Consider the following 12,188-nt stretch of genomic DNA (forward strand, 5'->3'; position numbering starts at 1 on the left):
TGTGTCCGTTTAGTTTCTGGGACTTCTGCGTGACCAAAGCAGCGATAAGAGGCGATTAAAGCCAAATAAACACAAATAAACACAAAAAGATCTGCATTAAAGACGGATATTCCAGCTCGTGTTCACCGTTCTCTTAAACTTGACCTCCACGTGACTGAAGGTCAAACATGCCACTTTAAATAAAGACTGATTCAGCTTTGAGAATATGTTCAGCTCTTCCTCCTGCAGAGCTTCAAGTCTTCACCTACAAACTAAACAGCTTCTATTCTAACGCTGCTTCTGGATTCAGAAGTCCAGTCTGTAGCGTGTAGAAGCTGCTTTAATGAGGAAGAGGAGGAGAGATGATTAAGTTAATCCGTATTGATGGAGCCTGTCAGACGGTGCCTTCAGGGTCCCACAGACCACAATCTGACTTCACTAACAGACCAGAAGTGTTTCTGTAGCAACCAGAGGAGTCACAGAGGAGTCACAGAGGAGTCACAGAGGAGTCACAGAGGAGTCACAGAGGAGCACTGAGGAGTCACAGAGGAGCGCTGAGGAGTCACAGAGGAGCACTGAGGAGCGCTGAGGAGTCACAGAAGAGCACTGAGCGCTGATGAGACAACAACTCATCACAGAGACGAGACGAGGAGGCTGAGCGTCCTCCTGATCCTCCAACGCATGAAGAGCACCAACACGTTCACACTGAGAAGCACCAGAGAGCCAACAGGCCGGAGGAACGGAGGAGAATCAAGAAGACGACGAGTGAAACCAAACCTCCACATCTGTGAACTTGTATTCATAAACCACTCGAGGACGCTTCGTGCACGACGTGCAGGTCGAGATCACATCTTTTCCTTCACTACGGACACAATGAACTGATCTCATCAATAAATGTCTCTGATGTGAGTCACGTTGCCTTTTCTCTTCTTATCATAACAAGAGGATCGATTTCTAAAAGCAGAAGACAGGAACTCCTTTGATTTCCTTTCAGAGGATCCGAGAAACCCAAAACAGAGAGGAAGTCATGAGGAGAAAACAGGAAGTGACACGTTGGAAGTTTCCTGATCCGAGCCGGGTTTGATCTTCCGTTCTGCAGGAGGAGGTCAGTAAACCACACGCACACACACACACACAGAGAGAGACACACACACACACACACACACACACACACACAGAGAGAGAGAGACACACACACACACACACACACTAGAAAGCAGAGAGCACCATCTGCTGGTGATGCAGGGTGCTGCATGCCTCTAATCCAACGTACGCACACACGCACACACACACACACACACACACACACACACACACACACACACACACACACACACACACACACACACACACACACACACACACACACACACACACACACACACACACACACACACACACACACACACACACACACACACACACACACACACACACACACACACACACACGATGTTAAACATTAAACTGATGCTCTTCTTCTTTAATAAACTAACAGAGGCCTTTTACATTCAGCTCGTATCGCTGCACCACATTATTTAAACAGGTCCTTTAAACGTGTGCAGTGAAAGCGATATGAATACATTTGCTCCACGTGTCGGTCTGATGTTCTTCCTCACTGACAGTAATCATCACAGATGGAATCACTCAGTGACCTTCTCTGAGCTCCTGAGTGAAGCTCAGAATAATGATTTGGTTCTTTTAATGTTTCCCGGTCTGACGTGGGAGGATCCACAGAGACCAGGATCCACAGAGACCAGGACCCACAGAGACCAGGATCCACAGAGACCAGGATCCACACGGGACTGAGACCTGGTTTCAGACCGACCCCTCTGTGTGTAGTGAGCTTGTTGGATGAAGGTTATGTATAGATACCATGGACGACCCTCATCATCATCACCACCCCGTGTTCTCACCATCTCCTGAGAGGCGGCTCCGTCAGAGGGATGCTCCTCAGAGCCGAGCCCAGCAGCATGAAGAACGCCGAGAGGAGGAGGGCCACCCGAAGACCTGCAGAGCACACGGGCCGTTAGATTCTATAAATCACACACAAATAAATTAAAATCACTATTTCATTCTTGATTAATATGTTTGTTTTATGTTTAGTCTATAAAACATAAAAATAATAAATTAAAATCACTATTTCATTCTTGATTTGTACGTTTGATTTATGTTTAGTCTGTAAAATGTAAAAACATAATAAATTAGAGGTGAACGACCACGAGAACAAACTGACTTGGTATTGGTGACGTGAGGCGCCTGCAAAGAGCTCAAAGGAGATTAAAACACAAACCAGCGTCTGTAAAGACACACAAGCATCAGCTGACTCCAGAGCAGCTGCTGTCCTCTCATCGTTTCCTCCACATGTCATGTTGTTGTTGTTGTTGTTGTTGTTGTTGTTGTGCAACCCTGCTGTTTATTGGTAATAAAATAACCTTTGTGACCTTTGCTTACGTCGTGAGGTTTGGTGATGAAGGACAATGTTTCCTCATGTGGACTCTTAATGTGAAGATGTCGGCCATCTTTTATTTATATAGTTTACATTCCGTATGATACTCATTCAAGAAATGCTCTACGTGAATGTTCCACTGTTTGTGTTTAGATTTGTTTGTTTGTGTTGAAAAAAGGTTACAACTGAATTGTGTTGTGCATCCCCGTGTTTCATAATGACAATAAGTAATCCATGACTCCTTGACTCCTTGAGTCCTTGACTCCTTGAGTCCTTGAGTCCTTGACATCATGAAGGTTATAATGTTGAGTTTTAGATTAGTGGATTCAGCCGTGTGATCCTTTTAGAGGATGTAGTTTGTTGCTGATACACAGAACGGTTTCTCGGCTCTTTAACTCACCCTCATTGATTTAAATGGGGTGGACAAAAAAATAGATACACCCGTCAATACAAACCGATAAAGTTCAACAGAAAAACAAACCTCCAAAACAACAACATTAGTTTCAGCTAACTGTAGCCAATACACTGTGGTGTGTATATATATATATATATATATAAATATATATATTTATATATATATTTATTTTAAGAAGTGTTGGTCTGTGTGACAGAAGTCTTTGTTCTCAGTTTCAGCCCCATGACGGCGGTTTAAGGGAACTCTCTTCACTTCCTGTTCTTCTGTCTCGTTTCTACTGAAGCTTTGATCAGCGAGTATAAACTCTGTTACATTTATTAATTATTGTATTTAAATGTACCGATCCTGATGGGAAACTCAGGGACGACTGTCGAGGCCAAAATAAACACGATTCAAGATGTTTTACCGATAATTATAAAAACATTATAAAAACTCTGTAAATCCCTCTGACCTTAAATGCTGTTCACACACATGTCCTCAGCACATAGTGAATAATAATAGAACAGAGGAACGGTGTTATTCTGGGGATTCTTTAAGGAAAACATGCGTTTGTGTCTTGATGTTAAACCGTTTCTTCAGACATAACGTGACGACATCCACAAACCACAAATTCATTTTATAAATTAAAATCACAAGACGAGTTGTGAAACTTCTCGTCACGATTTGAAGCTCGAGGGCTTTGATTCATCATCGTCAGCTCATGTGATGAAGAGGAACCGGTGAGGTGAAGAGCGCTCTGTGGTTTGAAGACCTTTGTGAGTTTCACTGATCCTGAATCAGCACTTTAAAGGCTCACATGGTCCACGAGACGCTGAAGATCAATGCAACACTAGACAACATGAAGACACGTGAACCGCTCAGCCAACCAGTCCGACCATCAAGTCACCAAGTCACCAAGTCACCGTCAACAAATAAACATTTGCTGCTTATTGATTCTCAACAATTAAATAATAACTTAATAATAAAAAATCTTTAGACTAAATCAGATGTCTGAGAATAGTAACAGCTTAAAAATATATATATTATACACACACACATACAGTATATATATATATATACATACATACATACATACACACACACACACACACACACACACACACACACACACACACACACACACACACACACAGTATATATTCCTCCCTCTGTGGAGGCTTCGGGTAGCTTCCTTTAAGATGGGGAACGTTTGACTTGATAAGTTTGATTGTTTCTATTCTGACTTCAGTTATATTAAAACGTTGATTGTTTTGTCAAATAAAGACATAAACCCTAAACGAGATTAAAAACATCTTTGATTGACTCTCAACAGCTCTCAAGATGGCGATGTCTGAGCCGGCTCATAGCTAACGTTGCTAACAGCGCTCCTTTAAGTAAGAATGCTACTTCAGTACATAAGTGTGATCAGGAAAATGTACCTAAAAATATTAAAAGTACTAAAATACAGAAAAACGTCCCATGTTGTACTCTTATATATTATATTATTATTACTCATTCATTCATAAAGCAGGGTTCACTGAGGTGGACCTGTATTATATTATCTCATTTTAACTTCATTTAAAATGTGATTTCAGGGTTTAACTGAGGTTGATAGGTGACATTCATATTATTATCACTTATAGTATTTAATCTCTAAACTTTTATTTTTTATAAACTTTATAAACTTATTTTTTAATGTTGTTTAATATATTTTTGGGAGACGGAGACTTTCTAATAACACCACAATACATATTATAATATGTATATATACACATTATAATAATATTGGAACAGGACACTATGTACCCAAAGCTCACCCTTCTTGTCCATCAGCCACATGAACAGCAGCCACGGGACGAAGCCCACCGGGCCCCACAGAACCAGCACCGCGATGTCGGAGCTGCTGAAGCCGAACGCTTGGACCGCAGAGTTCTGGATGGGCCCCCAGAAGTTCCACACCATGCCCTGCATGAAGCCCAGCAGCGAGAAGAGGCTCAGAACCAGCCATCTTCTCCCGTACACCCGGCTGTGAACCGGACTGTCGGGCTCCGCGTGAGAGGGCACGAGAAGCGACTCTCGTTCGGCCTCGGTGCTCGAACCCCCGGCGCCCATTTTAACGGTTAAAATCCGGGGGTGTTAACGGTGTTAACGGCCCGTGTCAAACGCACGTTTTTACCGGGCTTTCAGTCGATCACACTAAATAACAAACAGACCGATACTGGCTTCTGTTATTGTCATTTAAATGTACTTCTGCGCATGCTCGAACGGAAATAGTTTAGGGGTAAGAGCGAGGAAACTGTAGTCGCTCTCGCCGCCATTTTGGCTCGTCTGGTGCATTAGCTGGAGTTGGGACGTTGTGGCATCCCCAGAGCCGCAATGGAGTCGATTTCACACAAGTGAGGCGTTGGGTGAAGTAAGACGGAAGCGGGTCATGTGATGTTTGTTTACTTCCTGCCCGAACGTCAGCTGCACGTGGAGTAAAAGGTGAGTTGTTTATGAAAGAGGCACTCTTCTCTTTTCCACGAAGCTAACGTTAGCATTCCTGGGATAGCTGCTAGCTTGACAGTGGAGGGTTAGCTCATTTGTTAGCCAGCACACCGTTTATAAATAGAGCTGAAACTAATCTCCGGTGATGATAGTTTGACAATTAGAGAATTTAACTTTGTCCTTTCCGAATTGTCTTGTCAATTAAATGCTCCCTAAAGTTATTAAGCTACTAAAAGCTAGCCACTGCAGCTTATTCTGTCACGTAAAGCGAGCTAGCTAGTTAGCTTGTTACTGACATTAAAGTGCTTCATTAAAGTGCTTCACAGTGAGGAACTCATGGAAGCGCATTAACGGAAGCAAGAAAACAACAACAAATAAATAAAAAATGAATACAATAAAATAACAATATATATATATATATATATATATATATATATATATATATATATATATATATATATATATATATATATACATATAGCACAATCCCACGTGAAGTATTTAATGTGTTGTAAAGTCACGTTTAAAGTAGTCTTTAATGTACTCCCAATACATTGTGTCAAATGTAACCTGCCAAAGAGCTGCTTCTGTTTATACTCCGAGCATGAACGGAGGCGTTTAGACTCGCTGCATTATTCTCTGAAACAAACAACAACACAATGTTCTGTGAAGAATCAAAAAGACAACGAGTGTCACTCAGAGATCTGACCACAAACTCTAGCTGTTCCTCCAAAAACACCATAAACTAACCTCCACTATACTCCACACCTTCATACAAACCCTGTAAAGAAAGAAGTCAAGTATTAAATGTGTTATAAAGAAACACAGGTTGAACATCCTGTACACTGTTTGATTTGGCTGATACATATTTACTCACATGTAGATTTTTAACACTTCTCGTCTCTAAAGCATCTAAAAACTAATAGATATATCAACAGTGTTTTTATCAGTGAATATCTGTGACAGTCACGTGAAGTGATGAACTATTTGGTTTTGTTGTTGTTCACCTTCGTCCTACAGAAGATAAGACGTGTCTTAACTCGAGTAGCGTCTGGTAATGACGTGTTCAACACCAGCGTATCTATCAGCTAACCTTTGTCTGTGATGAAACACACTCATCGGTGTTTTCTGCAGGTCATGGCGGACCCCGCCTCCACCAAACCCTTCGGTCCAGAGGAGACCCAGAGGATCCTTCATCATCTGCAGACGCCCTCAGTCTTCACCAACATGGCCGCCGGCTGGCCGGCTCTCCTCTGGACCGCTGAGCGTCTGTCTCACTGTCTGAGAGACAAAGTCCTCCGATTCAGACTGGGAAGAAAAGAGCAGAAGAACAGTAAGAACAGAGATTAATATATATATACACACACATATTCCTTAAAATCTGTTTTCTACTGTCCTAAAGCTGCCTACATTGTTTTGAAATGATTCACTCTTTAAGACATTAATCCAGAAACAGTCAGAAGCAATCAAACTATCTTCATCTCCGTCGTCAACGTCCTGGATCATTGATCATTGATCGGTTTCAGTATATTGTAAGTTGATGAGCTGCACAGATCCTCAGACCGACCTGATCGCCGTGTATTGACCTGATTTTGAACGTCACAGAAGCGTCTGCTGTGCTCTTTTTTTGCGTCCTCGTGGCTGTAAAAGAAACTCCGGTAACGACTCCTCCTGTGATGAATCACGGAGAGCGTGTCCTCTGATAATTACATTTCTAAATCACGTTTTCTGACAGCGGGGCATCGCTCACGAGGGATTATAAACGCCATCAATCAGCCGCAGACACACTTTGTTTACTAAAGACAAACAGGGAGTCGCTCCGTGTGCTGTATTCCTCTCATACCAGTGAAGTCAAATTTCATGCCTCTGTGATGACGCATCGTGCTGCGATTCTGCTTCATGAATTGTATATTTAGTTTTTATTTTCAGCCTTTTGTTTCACAGAAACTCTTTCTTGCTCTCTGCAGCCCCTCTGTTTGAAACCCAGTGTTCCTACGTGGAGGCCCGTCTGGAGGACTTTCTCAGCTGGACCCGGGACCGGACCGGACCTCCTCGTGCGGGGCCTTTCTGTGAATACCCAAACGCAGAGTACTGGGCCTACGCCGACTACAAGTACATCGCAATGCTGTTTGAAGACCGGCCCTCCATGTTTGAGGTAATCGGCCTCCTGCATTCATATAAAATGTGACGACGTCGGGTCAGTTATCTCACTGCACACAACGCGTTCAATCAGCTTCTGAAGACCTATGAATATGAACTTTCTGCTTACTGTGATCATGCTGCGTGATAAATACATTAAAATCAGCTTCCTCACAAACAGCATGAAAGCTCTGTAAGCCCATACAGAGTTATTTTCTTCATATACTGTGTGTGTATATATATATATATATATAAAGATGACATCACATACAGCGTACATTTTCTTTAAGATGGTAATAAAGCAGTTTCAGAGCTGGTTCCTTTAAAGTTTAATTATAAAACTATGATTCACTTCTACTCTGTTTGCATGCGCTTCATTTTATCAACAAACTAAACGTTAAAATATTACTTTTGAGTCTTTTTTTCTCCAAAAGTTCTCATTTATTTTCTTGCGTTTTTCTTTTCTTTGTTGTGACATTTTTCAATTACACGTTGAGCTTCCTGCTCGTAACGACTTTATATTCTCTATTGTCGTCCTGTTGATAGGTGAGGACATTAAAGCTCCATCCTTTCTCCAAACACACCGCACGCAGATTCATTTCTTTTCTTTTCTTAATCTCGGCCATACATTTTTATTGGGGCAATTATTCCAGCTGACTTTCATGCCTTAGAGACGGTGGGCAGGATGAATGGAGGCTGGGAGGAAACTCGAGTGACCCGTCTGTCATTTACTGCTGTCTGCCTGTTCGGTAATGACCTCATTATTCCTGATGGCTGCACCTTTGTGATTGACAGTTCCTCCTCAGAGACGTCTATTGGTTATAATGGGTCCTGTCAAAGCAGCATGTCAGACAAAGAGAACCGTTTCATTCAAAAGTCACTCGTTTCTTACTCTTTTACATTATTTGGGGTCTATTATTTATGAAAGCCCATTTCTGACAGCAAGAAAATAAATACAACAAGATGAAAAGTTAGACTTCCCCACGGTAAGTCGAAACTATGAGATAGAAAGTTAGACATGGGAATATATTTATTATCAAGTCTAACTTATTATAATATTTTTTTTCTGTCGTGTGTGTGTGTGTGTGTGTGTGTGTGTGTGTGTGTGTGTGTGTGTGTGTGTGTGTGTGTGTGTGTGTGTGTGTGTGTGTGTGTGTGTGTGTGTGTGTGTGTGTGTGTGTGCGCGCGCGCGCAGGAGGTGAAGTGGTCTGACTTTGGTTTTGAGGGCCGTGACGGGAGAGCGAGCACCTTATGGGTCGGAACAGGAGGAGCCAACACCCCGTGTCACCTGGACTCGTACGGCTTTAACCTGGTGCTGCAGGTACAGGGACGGTAAGAGGAGCGTGTGTTTGAGGCTTCGTATGCACTAAAGTCATCATAATAATAATCACTTTAGATGACAAAGTGCTTTGACAGACAAAGCAGCAAAAACAAGACAAGAACAACAATAACAGAAAGTTCAGTGAGACGGTCGATACAAAACTGATAAACTGACATTCACATCAACGTGGCAGGATGGTCAAAGCGGCGGCCATTTTGATGTATACCGGTGTAGCGGGCTAACTTCCACATAATAAACACAACACACTTCGGTAACACGTGGACTCACTGAGGGGAGGTTTTACAGTTGCTATCAGATGAGTGACAACTTGTTGGCTCACTTTCTGTAACCAGTGTAGCATTAAAGAATGCTGGAATTGGCTACTAGCTACTTTTATACTTACATTTTACGCCGTCTATGGTTTTATTCCTAGAGCTCATAGCACACAGAAATCTGTTTATTATCCATCATCCAGTGACATCTCGTCTAAAAGAAACCGGTTCAAATGAAAGATTAGAACTTTATCTTTCTAACGATACCAAAACGTGCATATTTGACTTCTATCCCCAAAGTTTACTGATCCGTGTGCACAGATTTACACATGAAGTACATTTCTTCCACCACGTGAACCTGAGGAGCTCCTAAACCTCCCGACCAAACATCTGGATGAACTTGTAACAACAGTGGTTTCCTTCGGTAGGAAGCGCTGGCACCTGTTTCCTCCAGAGGACACCGTGAACCTCTACCCGACCAGGATCCCCTACGAGGAGTCCAGCGTCTTCAGCCGGGTCCACGTGGTCCACCCGGACCTGAGGAGGTTCCCAGCGTTTCATGGATCCAGAGCTCACGTCGTCACTCTGCAGCCTGGACAGGTCAGGACTCTTGATTTTAATAATGTAGAAATATCATCACATTATCTGCTAAATGTGACCGAAAAACTAATTATGTTCTTGGGCCAGAAATATAAAACCAGTTTCTCTGAAGGTGAGATACAAACACAAAACCTTCCTTTTACAAATCTCTGTAGATTGTGTTTATTTATTATCTATCTTTAATCTATAGCTTTAATCTGTAGCTTCTTGTGGAGTCCTGCAGTCTTTGGCCTTTAAATCTCCAAATCAGTGAGAAAGTTGACTGAGATGATTCTCTTTGAACTGCTTTAAACAGAATGACTCGTTCTGTAAATCAGAAGATGATTCCTCTTGTCCCATGAATGCATCACTGCTGAGGAGGCAGTGAATCGATATGTTTTAATGATGTCACAGAATGACTGAATGCGGGCTCTGCTGCCCTCTAGTGGCTGGTATCAGTACAGTCGTGTGTTCAGGTGAGTGACTGTGTTTCTACCTGTTCAGGTGCTGTATGTGCCCAGACACTGGTGGCACTATGTGGAGTCTCTGGATCCCGTCACGGTCAGCGTCAACTCCTGGATCGAGCTGGTGAGAATCAATCACGTCTGTTCAGTGCGTAGACTCAATGCTGTAGAATAACAATCATCATTGAAATGATGAGGAAATAACGCACAATATTATATTTAATAGTTCTTTAGTTCAGAGTGCATGAAGGAGTTAGTGGTGTGCACTTCAGCCTCTTATGAACATAAAATTACTCTGAGAAAAATTAAAATACCGTCAAACGTTTCTACCTTTATTTCTTTGTATCGACTCTCACTGATCTTTCTGTTGTTGTCTTGCTTTTGCTGCTTTTGTCTGTCAAAGCACTTTGTAAACTTAAAGGTGCTAAATAAATAAAGTTATTATTATTATTATCATAGTTGAGGTTTGAGACTTTTTCACTGGTTTTCACAGATGAAAACAAACGTAAAGGAACTTTACCGATTATCCCAGAAAGATAACGCCGTTCTTCAGTCACAAACACTTTGATTAGTTTCATTCTCACTGTCCTCTCAGGGCTTCCGTAGAGCCTGTAAGTCACAGATCAAACCGTCTCCATCGTGTGAGCTTCATGATCTTCATGTTCTTCGTGATCTTCATGTTCATGTTCTTCATGATCTTCGTGTTCTTTGTGTTCTTCATGATCTTCGTGTTCTTCGTGTTCTTCGTGTTCTTCGTGATCTTCGTGTTCTTCGTGATCTTCGTGTTCTTCGTGTTCTTCGTGTTCTTCGTGTTCTTCGTGTTCTTCGCGATCTTCGCGATCTTCGTGCTCTTCCTGATCTTCGTGTTCTTCGTGTTCTTCATGTTCTTCATGTTCTTCGTGTTCTCTGCTCCGACACAGGAAGAGGACGATGTGGAGCGAGTCGGTGAGGCCGTGACCCGGACCGTCGCCTGTGCCTTTAAAAGAGACGACGACCCCGACGACTGGCTCAACCCCACTGAGGTGATGAAGGTGTTACTTCCTCACATCGTTATTACGCAAGAACAATCTAAAACTTCGAGAAAGTCGAGGCTGTGATGTCAGAAAACGTTAAATATTTTACTCACTTTCAAGGAATTCTATCGATATGACTGACAGAGAGGCAATAACAGGTTAATAAAAGCCATCACAACTTTACCATGAGGGGACTCTCTGTAACATCTGGTGTGTGTTGTGTTCCTGCAGGACGGCGTAGCGTCCCATCAGGACAACATGCAGAGTGTGAACCTGGCCCTGAGAGCTTGTGCTCAAAGACCCAACAAACCGACCCGGGACCAGAGAGACGCCGGTCCGCTCAAGCGGGACTCTGGAGGACAAATAAAGGAAAGAATCAAGGATTCTGTGGCCTTCAGGGTTCCCTTTGGACCACATCTCATCGCGGTCTCACCGGAAACCACGAAACATCTGGAGGTCAAATCGCAAGAGGAAGAAGAACGTAGAGACGGTTTAACTCGATGTAGACCAGCTGGCCCTGCAGATGGGACCCACGAGGAGCTCGTACTGGACACCATAACCACTAACGACCTGCTGGACTGTCTGCTGCACCCGGATGTCATCGCCCGGGTCACGGAGCTACTACTGGAAAGACACACAGGAAGTCCCAGGAGCACCAACGACATGTAATGAGCCCAAAGCTGCTGGTTTCAGAGAACAGTGTGCAGAGAGAAAGATGCTACGGCTGCAGAAATCTATCCTGTGATGCTTCCTTCACCGTGACTTCCTGTCTCCTCCCGCCTCGTCCCCCTGAGATGATTAACCGGACGTGAGAAGTCACAGCTAATCGTAACGTGACACCAACGTTTCCTCGTGTTGTTTTCCTGCACAACGATAATTTGGTTTGGGTTCAGAAACATGGCCACCAGAATCAGTTTAGTATGCTAATGAGCCTCCTAATTCAAGATGATACAGCCGAGATGTTGAAGATGTTTGGTGCATAATGTCTCCGTGTCGTTGGACGACCACGTAATGCTGAGGAAAGATGTGCACGAGCACGAGAACAAAATAAATGAGATCTTTTATAAATAAAGACATTAAATATGTTTACA

At 42.8% G+C, this 12,188-nt stretch overlaps 2 protein-coding genes across 3 annotated transcripts in view; one reads left to right on the forward strand and one right to left on the reverse strand.

Moving 5' to 3' along the window:
• Window positions 1-5,038, reverse strand: part of slc49a4 (solute carrier family 49 member 4) — a 31,769-nt gene extending 26,731 nt beyond the window's left edge. Inside the window, exons 1-2 of the mRNA XM_079170861.1 lie at window positions 4,640-5,038; window positions 1,896-1,989 (exon numbers count right to left, since the gene is read on the reverse strand). Of these exons, the coding sequence (XP_079026987.1) occupies window positions 1,896-1,989; window positions 4,640-4,934 (389 nt within the window). The 5' untranslated portion in view covers window positions 4,935-5,038. The remainder of the gene's footprint in view (window positions 1-1,895; window positions 1,990-4,639) is intronic.
• A 240-nt stretch (window positions 5,039-5,278) lies between these two features.
• Window positions 5,279-12,172, forward strand: hspbap1 (hspb associated protein 1). 2 transcript variants are annotated; one of them, XM_079170866.1, is made up of 8 exons: window positions 5,279-5,306; window positions 6,444-6,642; window positions 7,277-7,464; window positions 8,644-8,780; window positions 9,470-9,641; window positions 10,125-10,208; window positions 11,005-11,106; window positions 11,329-12,172. In XM_079170866.1, the coding sequence occupies exons 2-8, from the start codon at window positions 6,447-6,449 to the stop codon at window positions 11,764-11,766; spliced, it is 1,317 nt and encodes a 438-aa protein (XP_079026992.1). In that variant the 5' UTR covers window positions 5,279-5,306; window positions 6,444-6,446; the 3' UTR covers window positions 11,767-12,172. The 2 variants fall into 2 exon arrangements, with proteins under 2 accessions (XP_079026992.1, XP_079026991.1); XM_079170865.1 differs by lacking the exon at window positions 5,279-5,306 and having other exon boundaries at window positions 5,879-6,642.
• The last annotated feature ends 16 nt before the right edge of the window (window positions 12,173-12,188 follow it).

This window comes from Pholis gunnellus, assembly GCF_910591455.1.
Source record: "Pholis gunnellus genome assembly, chromosome: 12".
Taxonomy (NCBI): domain Eukaryota; kingdom Metazoa; phylum Chordata; class Actinopteri; order Perciformes; family Pholidae; genus Pholis; species Pholis gunnellus.